This window comes from Euprymna scolopes, chromosome 34 (genome assembly GCF_053919585.1).
Source record: "Euprymna scolopes isolate OS-2025 chromosome 34, ASM5391958v1, whole genome shotgun sequence".
Classification (NCBI taxonomy): Eukaryota; Metazoa; Mollusca; class Cephalopoda; order Sepiida; family Sepiolidae; genus Euprymna; species Euprymna scolopes.
The window spans coordinates 19,726,613-19,741,161 of record NC_136515.1 but is presented as its reverse complement, the minus strand read 5'-3'; the positions used below and the strand labels follow the sequence as shown (position 1 = coordinate 19,741,161).

The 14,549-nt window shown below is 36.9% G+C and overlaps 2 protein-coding genes across 4 annotated transcripts in view; one reads left to right on the top strand and one right to left on the bottom strand.

The window, feature by feature from the left end:
• The window catches only part of LOC145259114 (phosphatidylinositol-3,5-bisphosphate 3-phosphatase MTMR6-like), a 126,681-nt gene extending 113,382 nt beyond the window's left edge, over positions 1–13,299 (bottom strand). Inside the window, exon 1 of the mRNA XM_080116782.1 lies at positions 13,161–13,299. Within this exon, the coding sequence (XP_079972908.1) occupies positions 13,161–13,184 (24 nt within the window). The 5' untranslated portion in view covers positions 13,185–13,299. The remainder of the gene's footprint in view (positions 1–13,160) is intronic.
• Positions 13,300–13,446: 147 nt separating this feature from the next.
• LOC145259110 (nucleoporin p58/p45-like) overlaps positions 13,447–14,549 on the top strand; it is a 123,336-nt gene continuing 122,233 nt past the window's right edge. For all 3 annotated transcript variants that reach the window (XM_080116774.1, XM_080116776.1, XM_080116775.1), the window contains exon 1: positions 13,447–13,536. In XM_080116774.1, coding sequence (XP_079972900.1) covers positions 13,475–13,536 — 62 coding nt within the window. In that variant the 5' untranslated portion in view covers positions 13,447–13,474. The remainder of the gene's footprint in view (positions 13,537–14,549) is intronic.

Genomic DNA, 14,549 nt, shown 5'->3' with positions numbered 1-14,549 from the left:
GAAAATCAAATGCAGTTTCGATTTTGAGTGTTAAGTAATTCCTAGTAACAAAGATGGCGGCGAAAATCAAATGCAGTTTCGATTTTGAGTGTTAAGTAATTCCTAGTAACAAAGATGGCGGCGAAAATCAAATGCAGTTTCGATTTTGAGTGTTAAGTAATTCCTAGTAACAAAGATGGCGGCAAAGAATCAAATGCAGTTTCGATTTTGAGAGTTAAGTAATTCCTAATAACAAAGATGGCGACAAAGAATCAAATGCAGTTTCGATTTTGAGTGTTAAGTAATTCCAAGTAACAAAGATGGCGGCAAAGAATCAAATGCAGTCTCGATTTTGAGTGTTAAGTAATTCCTAATAACAAAGATGGCGACAAAGAATCAAATGCAGTTTCGATTTTGAGTGTTAAGTAATTCCTAGTAACAAAGATGGCGGCAAAGAATCAAATGCAGTTTCGATTTTGAGTGTTAAGTAATTCCTAGTAACAAAGATGGCGGCCAAGAATCAAATGCAGTCTCGATTTTGAGAGTTAAGTAATTCCTAATAACAAAGATGGCGACAAAGAATCAAATGCAGTTTCGATTTTGAGTGTTAAGTAATTCCTAGTAACAAAGATGGCGGCAAAGAATCAAATGCAGTTTCGATTTTGAGTTTCTAGTAACAAAGATGGTGGCAAAGAATCAAATGCAGTTTCGATTTTGAGTGTTTCTAGTAACAAAGATGGCGGCAAAGAATCAAATGCAGTTTCGATTTTGAGTGTTCCTAGTAACAAAGATGGCGGCAACGAATCAAATGCAGTTTCGATTTTGAGTGTTTCTAGTAACAAAGATGGCGGCAAAGAATCAAATGCAGTTTCGATTTTGAGTGTTTCTAGTAACAAAGATGGCGGCAAAGAATCAAATGCAGTTTCGATTTTGAGTGTTAAGTAATTCCTAGTAACAAAGATGGCGGCAAAGAATCAAATGCAGTTTCGATTTTGAGTGTTTCTAGTAACAAAGATGGCGGCAAAGAATCAAATGCAGTTTCGATTTTGAGTGTTTCTAGTAACAAAGATGGCGGCAAAGAATCAAATGCAGTTTCGATTTTGAGTGTTCCTAGTAACAAAGATGGCGGCAACGAATCAAATGCAGTTTCGATTTTGAGAGTTCCTAGTAACAAAGATGGAGGCAAAGAATCAAATGCAATTTCGATTTTGAGTGTTTCTAGTAACAAAGATGGCGGCAAAGAATCAAATGCAGTTTCGATTTTGAGTGTTAAGTAATTCCTAGTAACAAAGATGGCGGCAAAGAATCAAATGCAGTTTCGATTTTGAGTGTTTCTAGTAACAAAGATGGCGGCAAAGAATCAAATGCAGTTTCGATTTTGAGTGTTTCTAGTAACAAAGATGGCGGCAAAGAATCAAATGCAGTTTCGATTTTGAGTGTTAAGTAATTCCTAGTAACAAAGATGGCGGCAAAGAATCAAATGCAGTTTCGATTTTGAGTGTTAAGTAATTCCTAGTAACAAAGAGGCAGCAAAGAATCAAATGAAGGTTTGTGACAGAGACGACGGCGAACTGATTGAATCCAAAATTCAACGTTTTTTATAGTAACTTTTGAAGCTTCTGATTGGTTAGTTACCCAATATAATTGTGGTTATAAAAACGATTGTCAAAATCATTGGAGTCATACCCCATTATGAGTCAAAAAACTTTTAACAGTTTTACAATCCATAGATTCAAAAAATGATCAAAAAACAAATATATAACAAATAAATGCAAATAGCCGTCTGCGCTATGTCACAGTTTGTGTCATTTCATGAAATATGCATAAAGGAAGGAATGCTGTCTAAATACACACACATACACACGTGTGCGACAAGATATAAATTAATGATTTTTATTTAAAACTAGCGGGGGTGCCCGGCATTACCTGGGGCATTTCGAGGTGTGTTTTAGTAGGCAGGCTCAAACCCATGACGCGAAGGCAAAAAAGAAAGTGAAAAAAAAGCTGAACTCTTACCACTATACTATGACGCCACACGAATTGAAAAGCGTTCAAATTTAGCGATGTCAATCAAAATGTTGTCAACTCAATGATAATCAAGTTTTTTTTTGTTTTTTTTACATGGTAGTCACCACTTATCAAGGCCTGGAAGCCACTCGGGGATAAGGTTTATTGTGTGTACAGTAATCAATGGGATAATATCGTAGTAATCGTTAGTAATGGAGATTTGAGAAAGTGTCTTACTTAAGGGGGCGGTTTATCAGGAATTTGTTTATGTTGGAGTTGAAGACATCCAAGTTGTAGTCAGGTGGGAAACAGGCAAACGGAAGAGAGTTCCACAGGCATGCACTTCTAAGAAAGAAGCTTTGTTCATGGAATCTATGTTTTGACTTAGGCACAGATAAAGAATGGGGAAAATTATTGACAGTGGTTTCAGCTAAACGGGTGTTTTTCGTGAAAGATTGGCGAGGGGGGGACCAGAAATTGGAGCTCGGATAAGCACTTGCCAGGAAATAACGATAAAATGACAGGCTCGCAACGTCTCTTCTATGGGAGAGAGGTTGCAGGGAAGAGAAAAGGGCGTCCCCCACTAAGTTGAAATTCATACGAGTTGACGCAGAAATGAAAGTGGCTTTTAAACCTGCCCTGGGGCTAGTGAAGCTTTCCGCTTTCTCTCGTGGTATTTATTTGCTTCCCTACAAGGTCGTCCTCCCAAAAAAGGGAGAACTCTGGCAGCATCAAAAAGAATAGCAATCGTCTGATGTGAAGGGTTTCCCCGACATTGATCAAAGCTAATTGCTTTCAAGACGTCCTGGCATGAAAGGCCAGGCGCTGTATCTTCGCTCCAGTTAGGTTCACTTTATTTATACGAAAAAGACGAACAAACACGCAAAAGGACGGAATAGTGTGAATTTTATAAAAGTTGATATAAATAAATGTAGAGACAACGTAGGTTCGCAAATCGTGGATATTATAATCTAGGAAGTATATAAAAAGTTTTAAAAAATAGTAACTTTCTCAAGAACCCCAGCGAAGAAAGCCTTTCTTGGACATACAAAAATGCACACCCCCACTTTCGTCTTTTATATATATAGACTAGCAGGGTGCCCGGTGTTGTCTGGGTGTTTGTAGGTATAAAAGAAAAAAAAGAGTTTTGGTAGGCAGATAGGCTTGAACCTGAAGCCTTAAGGCAAAAACAGATAAAAAAAAAAATGCGTGATAACTTACCACAACGCTAAGAAGTCAGAAATGTGAGAATGGTTGAAATTAAACAATTAAAAAGTTAAGTGAATGGGTTCACACATGTGCGTAAATTTAATGCCATAGGGGAATGAAATCCTGTGCTTAACTTTCGTTATGAGGCAGTTTTTTGGGTTTTGTTTTCTGCGTCTCCCCTAAGATGTTGGGAGAAAACCAGCTTCCCATAAAAAAGGGGAGTGTCCAAATGAATACCAATTGTCTGATATGACGGGTTTTGGCCACATTGATCAAAGCTCATTGTTTTCTGGACGTCCAGGGCATGAATGCCAGGGAGAGACATTTTGCTACGGATTCAGTTTTGCTTATATACGGAAAAGCCAAAGAAACACGCGGAGACCAAGAAAAAATAACATGTAAAAGTCGCCTAAATGAAACATACATGCGACCTCATTTCGTGAATCGGAGACATTACAATCTAGAGAGTATATAAGAAACAGTGACCCCCTCCAAGAGCGTCCCACCCTAAAAAGCCTTTTCCAGACATACAACAAATGTGCAAACACTAACGCACATTTTGACTTTTATATATATACTAGCGGGGGGTATCCGGCATTGCCCGAGTGTTTTGAGGTGTGTGTGGTCGTTGGGGGTGTGGGGTGTTAATGAAAACCTAAGAATAAGCGAAGAAAGAAAGAAAACAGAAAAACGAACGTTAAAACTTATCTGAAAAATAAAGCGGGGGGTACCCGGGCGGTGGGTAATCAAAACATCGAAAAAAAAAAACACAAAAAAAAATGATGTAAGGCAAATTAACGATGGTAAATGTAAAAATCGAAAAAACAAAAACAAAAAAGAAAACAAACGAACGTTAAAACTGCTTTAAAAAAAACACATGAAAAATGGCTTAAATAAGTCTGTTTCAATATTAAAATTTAAAAAATCGGTGGGTACCCGGGTGTTTTTGGGTGCGTGTGATCGGTCGGGGGGGGGGGGGTTAATGAAAACCTAAGAATAAGCGAAGTAAAAAAAAAAAAAACAAACAGAAAAACGAACGTTACGTGAAAAATGGCTTAAATAACACTGCTTTAATATTAAAATTTAAAAAATCGAAAAAAAAAAAAAAATCTCACACCACGATTCAAACCCAAAACGTTTAGATAATGAACCAACGCTCTAACCAACTGAGCTAACACGACGTACATTAAATTGTGTCAGTTCTTCAAATATTTAAATTAAATCAGGTCATGACGTCGTCTGACGCATGGGTAGAACTCATCTCGTCATGAGAGGACGGTTTTTGTTGACTCCCCCCCCTTGTAGAAAAGTGTTGATTTCAGGGTGAAAAAATAAACGTTTTTGGCCAATTTTTCGATATTTTTCGGGCGAAGGATGGGGCTTTCACATGAGACCAAATTTGTGAATTTTTGTTCTTTCTTTTGAAAGTTTTTAGCGGACACACAAACACGCATACATACACACATTTTCGCTTTTATATTTATAGACTAGCAAAAGTACCCTTCGTTGACTGGGTTCAAAAACAGCCTACAGAAAATAGACTGATTCATGAAAGTACTAGCGGGGGTGTTTGTAGGTGTGTGTGCTGAGTGGGGGGGGTGATCAAAACAACCCTGTTTTAAAAAAAAAACGTGACCAGGTGTTTGGGGTGTAAAAGAAAAAAAAAAGTTTTAGTAGGAAAGTAGGCTTGAACTCCGAACCTTTGATGTGGAGATGGAAATGAAATGGAAAACCCCCCGGGACCTAACCATCTCGCCCCCAAGAGAAGAGGAATGAAAAACCTCTTAATTTAACGCTTATAAAATGAAATTAGCAGGTGCGAGAACCTTAAGTCGCGTGATGTTTGACCTTGAAACATGACGCGGCTGCAAGCCAGTTTTTGATTGTTTTATACTGAAAAGCGAAAGATACACGGGACGCTCTAAAAATCTGGAAAAAATAATGCGTGAAAGTCGGGCAAATTAAATAGATAGGCGACCCCTGTTCGTAACTCATAGCTATTATCATTTAGACGTGATATAAAAAGTTTTAAGAAGGAATGAGCCGACCGAAAAAAGCCTTTTACAGACATACACAAAAAGCGAACACACATACATACACACATTTTCGCTTTTATATATATAGATGAGCAGGGGGGTACCCGGTGTTGCCCGGGTGTTTGGAGGTGTGTGTGGTTTTGAGTAAATAAAAACTCTGAGGCGGGGGGTAAAATAAAAAAAAAAGTTTTGGTAGGTGAGTATGATGATCAAACCTGAACCATTGAGGCAAAGTTGGAAATTAAAGTGTGAAAAAAAAAATGTGCGATGTTAACCATTGGGCCACCGCAACATACTAACGGAAAGACGTTTGAATTTATTTAATTACTTAGAATTTGAAGGTGTACGTTTTAATGACTTAATGAGATCAACTTTGACTGTGGGGTAGTATTTTATTTAATACGGGAACGCTTTTTTTATTTTTATTTTCCCAAGATGTTGGGAGGGGGGGGGACCAGCTTCCCTTCTCCAAATTGAATAGCAATTGTCTAATATAAGGAAAATATTTCCACATTGATCAAAGCTGATTGCTTTCGGACATTTCCGGCGATCGCGACTGGAAAAATATCGCCAGAATTAGTGTCGCTTTTATTATACGAAAAAGCCTAATCCACAGCGAGCGAAAACTATTGAATATTTATCTTCCCAAAGTCGAGCAATTAAATAGACAGGCAACCTCCATTGTTATTATGATTTATATGTGATATAAAAAGTTTTAAGAAGTTGTGAGCCGACTGACCGCTTCTCTGAAAAAAGCCTTTCTTGGACATACACAAAAAGCAAACATACATACACACATTTTCGCTTTTATATATATAGACTAGCGGGGGGGGGGTACCCGGCGTTGCCCAGGTGTTTGGAGGTGTGTGTGTTTTAAAAAAAAATGTTTGGAGGTGTAAAAGAAAAAAAAAAGTTTTAGTAGGAAGGTAGGATTGAACCCTGAAGCCTTGACGCGAAGGTGAAAACGAAAGGGAAAAAAAGCCAGTCACCTAACCATCTCGGCCACGAGGGGAGAAGAACTGATAAGCGCGTTAAGTGAAAGTTTATAAAGCAAAATAAACAGGGAAGTGGCGTGATGTCTGACCTAGTTTTGCGCTGCAAGCCAGATCATTCGCTTTTCGAAGATGCGGCGAGCTGGTAAAAGTCGGGCAAATTAAACACACACACGACCTCCGTTCGTAACTCTTAGATATTATCATTTCGACGTGATATAAAAAGTTTTAAGAGGGAGTGAGCTGACCGAGAAGTCCAGTGAAAAAAGCCTTTTACAGATATACAAAAAAAGCGAACGTACATACACACATTTTGACTTTTATATATATACTCCGGGGGGGGGGGGTTAAATAATAAAATAAATGTTTTGGTAGGTAAGTATGAGAATTGAACACGTACCCTTGAGTTGGAAATTAATGTGTGAAAAAAAAACAAACCCTGCTACGTTAACCATTGACCCACGGCAACAACAGACAATGTTAAGCAGGTTAAAGAGGCGTGCGCAATAAAAGTTAACTCTGCTGCTTCCATTTGACCTAATTAAGAAGGTCAAATAAAAGTCACACAGCGTTTGGGTTTGTTTACCCAAATTTAACTGTTTCTTTCCCCAACAGATGTTGGGGAGGGGTGTCTGATCAAAGCTGATTGCTTCTGGACGTTTTTCCCAGCGCAATGCCGTGAACACGTCCGTTTGAGTTTAGTTTCACTGTATTTATACTAAAAAGCCCAATCAACACGCGAGAAGCCAAAATAGCAATAATTTTGTAAAAATCGACGTAAATAAATCTATATGCTACGCGCTTTCCTAATTCCTAGATATTATTATATAGGACCTATATACACAGTTTTAAGCGATAGTAACGACCCTGGGAGCGTGTGCTCGAAAAGCCTTTTGAAGACATACACGAAATGGCCACACACATTTTGCCTTTTATATATATAGACTAGCGAGGGGTACCCGGCGTTGACCGGGTGTTTGTAGGTGTGTGTGAAAAAAAACAGGTGTCCGTGAAAAAAAAAAAAAAGCTTTTACGACGCGCAGTTGGAAAATAGTAAATTGTGAAAAAATAAAACAGGTGCGCGTTTTTGATTGACGTGACGGCCATAGGTATTCAGCAGTTAGAATTCTGTGCGGGACAGTTTTTAATGAGGTCAATAAATCAGTTTGATTGTTTTTAAAAACCCGCTCCCCCGTCTGATATGACGAAGTCGACATTGACCAAACGTTTACTGGCTCTGAGCCTGTGATTAGAGTCGATTTTCGCTTTTTTTTATACCGAAAACCGAATGGTACGAGGGGTATCCAGCGTTGCCCGGGTGTTTTTCGGGGTATGTGAAAAAAAGCCGAAGCGTTGATGACGCGCAGTTGGAAAATAGTAAAGTGTTTGAAAACAAACAGGTGCGCGTTTTTGATTGACGTGACGGCGATAGGTATTCAGCAGTTATTTTGTGCGGGACAGTTTTGAATAAATGGGTTTGTTTGTTTTTAAAAGCCCGCTCCCTCGTCTCGAAATGAAAGCTACGAAGTTGACATTGAACAAACTGGCGCTGGGCCTGTGATTAGAGTCGAGGTTCGCTTTTTTTTATACCGAAAACCGAATGTAACGCGTGCCGATGCGGGAAATGTGGAATAATTAACGTTTGAAAGTCAATAAAATTAAATAGAGAGGCGAGCTCCGTGGATAATTCGTAGATATTACAATTTATAGATGATATAAAAAGTTTTAAAAAGTTGTGAAGCGAGCAAGCGCTTGTTTGAAAGGAGCCTTTCGTGGGCATCGAGGAAAAGCGAACATACATACACACATACATACATACATACATTTTCGCTTTTATATTTATAGACTAGCGAGGGGTACCCGGTGTTGCCCGGGTGTTTTTCGGAGTATGTGAAAAAACCCGAAGCGTTGACGACGCGCAGTTGGAAAATAGTAAAGTGTTTTAAAAAAAACAGGTGCGCATTTTTGATTGACGTGACGGCCATAGGTATTCAGCAGTTAGAATTCTGTGCGGGACAGTTTTTAATGAGGTCAATAAATCAGTTTGATTGTTTTTAAAAACCCGCTCCCCCGTCTGATATGACGAAGTCGACATTGACCAAACGTTTACTGGCTCTGAGCCTGTGATTAGAGTCGATTTTCGCTTTTTTTTATACCGAAAACCGAATGGTACGAGGGGTATCCAGCGTTGCCCGGGTGTTTTTCGGGGTATGTGAAAAAAAGCCGAAGCGTTGATGACGCGCAGTTGGAAAATAGTAAAGTGTTTGAAAACAAACAGGTGCGCGTTTTTGATTGACGTGACGGCGATAGGTATTCAGCAGTTATTTTGTGCGGGACAGTTTTGAATAAATGGGTTTGTTTGTTTTTAAAAGCCCGCTCCCTCGTCTCGAAATGAAAGCTACGAAGTTGACATTGAACAAACTGGCGCTGGGCCTGTGATTAGAGTCGAGGTTCGCTTTTTTTTATACCGAAAACCGAATGTAACGCGTGCCGATGCGGGAAATGTGGAATAATTAACGTTTGAAAGTCAATAAAATTAAATAGAGAGGCGAGCTCCGTGGATAATTCGTAGATATTACAATTTATAGATGATATAAAAAGTTTTAAAAAGTTGTGAAGCGAGCAAGCGCTTGTTTGAAAGGAGCCTTTCGTGGGCATCGAGGAAAAGCGAACATACATACACACATACATACATACATACATTTTCGCTTTTATATTTATAGACTAGCGAGGGGTACCCGGTGTTGCCCGGGTGTTTTTCGGAGTATGTGAAAAAACCCGAAGCGTTGACGACGCGCAGTTGGAAAATAGTAAAGTGTTTTAAAAAAAACAGGTGCGCATTTTTGATTGACGTGACGGCGATAGGTATTCAGCAGTTATTTTGTGTGGGACAGTTTTGAATAAATGGGTTTGTCTGTTTTTAAAAGCCCGCTCCCTCGTCTCGAAATGAAAGCTACAGTCTGATATGACGAAGTCGACATTGAACAAACTGGCTCTGGGCCTGTGATTAGTCGAGGTTCGCTTTTTTTATACTGAAAACCGAATATAACGCGTGCTGACGTGGGAAATGTGGAATAATTAACGTTTGAAAGTCAATAAAATTAAATAGGGAGGCGAGCTCCGTGGATAATTCGTAGATATTACAATTTAAAGATGATATAAAAAGTTTTAAAAAGTTGTGAAGCGAGCAAGCGCTTCTTTGAAAGAAGCCTTTCGTGGACATCGAGGAAAAGCGAACATACATACACATACATTTTCGCTTTTATATATATAGACTAGCGAGGGGTACCCGGCGTTGCCCAGGTGTTTGGAGGTGTGTGTGTGGAAATTCCGGTGTGGGGGGGGGGGGTTAAAAAAATGTTTTGGTAGGTAAGTATGAAGATCGAACCCGAACCCTTCAGGCAAAGTTGTAAATTAAAGTGTGAAAAAAAAAGTGCGATGTTAACCATTGCCCCACCGAGAGATGCTAACGGAAACACGTTTGAATTTATTTAATTACTTGGATTTGGCAGGTGCCCGTTTTAATGACTTAATGAGGTCAAGTTTGACTGCGGGATAGTATTCATTTACTGCTGAACGCTTTTTTTTTCCCCCCAAGATGTTATAGGAAAAAGACTAACACACATGCGGCGAGCGACAAATGTTGAATATTTATCTTCTCAAAATAGAGCAAATTAAATAGACAGGCAAGCTTAGTTGTTAACTCTGAGATATTACGATTTACATGTGATATAAAAAGTTTTAAAAAGTTGTGAACCGACCGACCGCTTCTCTGAAAAAAGCCTTTTGTAGACATACAGAAAAAGCAAACACACATACAAACATTTTCGCTTTTATATTTATAGATATATATAGATAGATGAAGTAAATATTGTACTGTTATTTAATACAACCTTATCATTATATTTTACAACAAATAAATGTTATGTTTAAATAAGAGAAGAATCCAGGTTGTCCTCGTACATCTAAACAATATGATATAAATGCGGGTGTACCTCAGGGGATATCCTAGGACCTTTATTATTCCTAATATTCATAAATGACCTCCCTGATAAAATTGTCTCTGAGATGGGGTATATTTGCTTATCACACCACACTCTATAACAGGCACAAGTAGAAAACAAATGAACACATATCTAAGGAAATGGCAGAAACACTAGAGGAAAACCTTCAATCTGTAGTGGAATGGGGACAAAAATGGATGGTCACATTCAATGCTGCTAAGACTAAGCTTGTTTCCTTCAATAATTACAAGAAACCTTCTTAACCACCAATAGCTATGGCTAAAGATACATTACCTGAAAGTACTTCGTTCAAACTCTTTGGCTTAACGTTCACAGGGAACATGAGTTGGAACAGATACATTGAGAGCATTGCCAGAGCCGCTGCGAGGAAAGTGGGCTCTCTCTCTACCGTGCTAAAAAGTTACTTACACCTGAAAGTATACTGGACCTCTACAAGGCCACCATTCGCCCATGTACGGAGGATTGTTGTCACATTTGGACTTGTGCATCTGCTACTAGTCTCTTGCTCCTGAACAGGGTTCAAAAGAGAGTCGTCAACCTGATAGGTCCTGAACTGTCATCCAAGCTTCAACCTCTGTCCTATCGATGAAATGTTGCATCCCTCTGCCTGTTCTACAAGTATTTTAATGGTGAATGCTCTGACAAACTACAAGCACTTGTACCCCCTCGACATAAATACCCCCCCAACAAACCAGCAAAGTCCCACCCCTATATATCTGTACATGAGAGATCCCTAAATGTAAAAAGGCCTTCTACTCTAATAGTTTCTTCCCCAGAACTGCTAGACTCTGGAACTCCCTTCCAGGTTTTTTTTTCTTTGAATTTTTTTTTTTTTTTTTACAAAGGAGTCACCACTTATCAAGGTCCAGAGGCCAACTGTACAGACATGCAGAAGTTCAAATGTAATGTGAACAAACATCTTGCTACTCAACTCCCTAGATAGTATCCCTGCAACTTAGGTCCCTGATAGTAGCTCTCCTGCATCAAAGTGGCACTGCGTCTTGTTTGGGGTGAAAATGGAATAATAAAAAAAAAATGTTACTCATCTACCTACCTGGATAAGTTTTTTGTGTTTCAACTTATTTTAAAGCGTTTTTTGTTGTTGTTCAAAAGAAACTATGTGTCCAATTTGTTGAGTTAGAATGAAAAAGCCAATCATTGCATGTGGACCCTTAATAATCACTCAAAAATCGAAAATTAAACAGAATACTGGTAGAACTTTTCATTTTCGCATGATTGGTGACATTGATTGGATATATTTCTACCAGGATTTTGGGTGCTTCTTTGGAGTAAGATCGAAAATTAAGTTAAAAAAAGTAAGTTGGGGAAAATGAGTTAAAATTAAAAAAATACAAAGTACTGTTAAAACACCACCGAATATATGTCAGCCTATGTCATGGTAACATATATTGAGCGAGTTTCTAACAGTATTTTATCTAGTTTTTTTTTTAAATTTATAACCCCTTTTCCCAAACTTACCGTGTGAAAGCGAGAATCGGGCGCCAGTTTAAATTTTCCAATACATCGGTAAACACTGTATGTTTTTCGAGGTGAATAAACATGTTACATTGAATAAAAACACTAGAAAACTATCCAGTTAGGTAGAAAAGTAACTTATCTTGCCTTGAATAACATTTATTTGTCATATATTTGTTGACAACTTTTTTGAATCTATGTGTACAGTAATATAAACCCAGAACATTTAACCATTTTTGTGTGTGAAAAAAAAAAATGGTTACTCGTTCTGAGATCATATAGTCACTGAGTGATCAGTAAATATTAAAAAAAAATTACAGCTAATTTTGTGGTTCCATTGGCATCATAGAGCAAAGGGTAAAAATTAGATCAAATACCACTAATTTTACGAGTAAAAAGGAGGATGAATTTAAGTTAATTTACAAGGACACTTTTGGGGTCTATCTGAGGAGATGTTTGGAGGGGGATATAATCTGTATATTTATATTCAAAGAGTCATAATATAATTTGTAGGACTCTTAAAAGTGAAGAAATTGTTTAAAACGTGTAAAAGCTTTTTCTTTGTTCTTCTAAATCGAAGAAAAAAGTTAAATTTATAAGAATAAAGAACTCAATAAAACCATTTTAGAGCGCTTACACTATTGGGACGAAATTTCGGAAACCGTAATTCTGAATTTCACATGAAACAGGTATCTACGTATTCCTCCTATTTTTAAAATGATTATATCCAAAAATTACGAAAATTGATAACATTGAAAATTACTTATTAAAGAAAATAAAAATAGAATTTGATGAAAACGATCGTAAAACACAAGATAGTTCAAAAGGGAGGTAATTTTCCGTTTTTATAAAAACAAGATGGCAGCAATTTTTCACCTGCTACCACGATTCAAGCATTTTTTTTTTTTTTTTAATAATTCAGTAATATTCAAGTAATTTCGACTGCATAATTTGGAAGCTACTTATTAGAATTGACAAAAAAAAATAAAAATATTAGTTGAAACCATTTTTTTTATCTGAAAACTCCATTCATCGACTATAAAATCTCGTCCCAATTCTGTAGAAGCGCAGATGTTTGTAATTGTAGTTTTTCTGTTGTTAATTAAATTTGTTAGGTGAAAGTATAGAATAGTTAACTAAGTCCCCCCTTCACATCTTAAAAATGGGTTTCTAAATAATAACGTCATTGCTACAGCACGGTGGATAAACTACAGAAGTGTTTTCTTTTTCATTTTTTTTTTTTTTTTTTACATCAAAATAAAAAAATGCGATGTGTACAAAAACAACAATATTGTATTTAGTCGTCAAACCACCGGGTTTACACAATTGACAACAAGAAAGATCGTCATAGATGCCATTATAAAACAGCTAGAAATTCAGATTTCATACAAATGTAATTACATATCAGAAAATATAGACTTTTATCAATAACTAACCTTAGATGCTTTTATAAAATCCATTTTCTTAAGACGATCTAGTTTGGTTTAGTAACAGGTTTCAGTCAGCCATGACACTGCATGCATCCACTTGACTATTGCCACATTCAAACGTGATGTCATTTTTTTTTTTTTTTTTTTTTTTACATTTTTTTTTTGTTATACATAATTTATAGAGAAAGAAATGCTTATTAATTTTTATTAATTAAATAGTAAATTTTAATCTGTTAAATTTTAAAAAATATTTAAAAAAAAGTACAAATAAATTATTCCAATTCTCGCATAACGCGCGAGATTTCATAATACGTTTGAAAATGGCGGCCGGCGGTGGTTTCACGTTTGGTCAATCAGCCAACACTGGATTTGGTGCCACCACGTAAGAACTTTTAATTTTAAATATTTCATTTATTTTAACTTAAGATGTAATATAAATTGTTCGTGATCGTACACCAACATTTTTTATTGGAGTTTAAAGCCTTGCAGCAAGCTATTCCAATTATACCTGTAATATTCCGGGTATTTTTTCTGTTATAAAAAATAACTTAATAAATTTTAGTAACCAATTTTTTTTTTTAAATACTTCTTTTGTTTTATTTTTATCATTTAAAGTAAGTTAAAAATCAAGGTTAACTACTTTTCAGTCTGTAAAACAAACCCCAAAGTTTTAAACTTTCAAATGTCTAAAGCTTGGTTGTTTTTAGTATCCAGCATGCTTTTCAAATCCCATTGGAGAACATCGATAGAAAAAAAAAACACACACACACACACACACACACACACACACACACACACACAACGGTGTTTATTGAGAATTACGCTTATTTAAAATAAACAAAAATACAGAAAAGTAGGTAATCTCCCAAATCAATGATCTGAAAAAAATCGAGCTACCGGAAGTTGACATGGTTGATTGTGTAAGGCAACCGAACGGAATGGAGACACGAAAAACGAAACCATATATTTATTTTCTAAAAAAAAAAAAAAAAAAAAAAAACGGCGGATGTGAAAGAGCTTGCTCCCTACCTGTAAATTATTTCCTTTATTTAAAGAAATGTAAAAAAAATAGTGATGGGGCGATTCCAAAATTTTTTACCGATTCCATTCTAAATTTACGATTCTGATTCTTTTAAAATTTATAAATATCTAGTTAGAGATTTGTTTTGGCGCTTCTGCATGACAGTGACATGAGGTAAATGTGTGTATTTTAGTTTCAAGAACGGCCAATAGAGGGCGTGTGTCAGCCGAAAAGGGGTCTATAACTCATACCTTTCTAAAAGAAAATCCCCTGGAAGGTGTTTTTCAACAAATAAGGGAACTCTATCTCTTGTAACTGTGCAAAAACGCTATATTCCGAAAAGGTGTCAATGAAAATCACTCATTGAAAAAAAA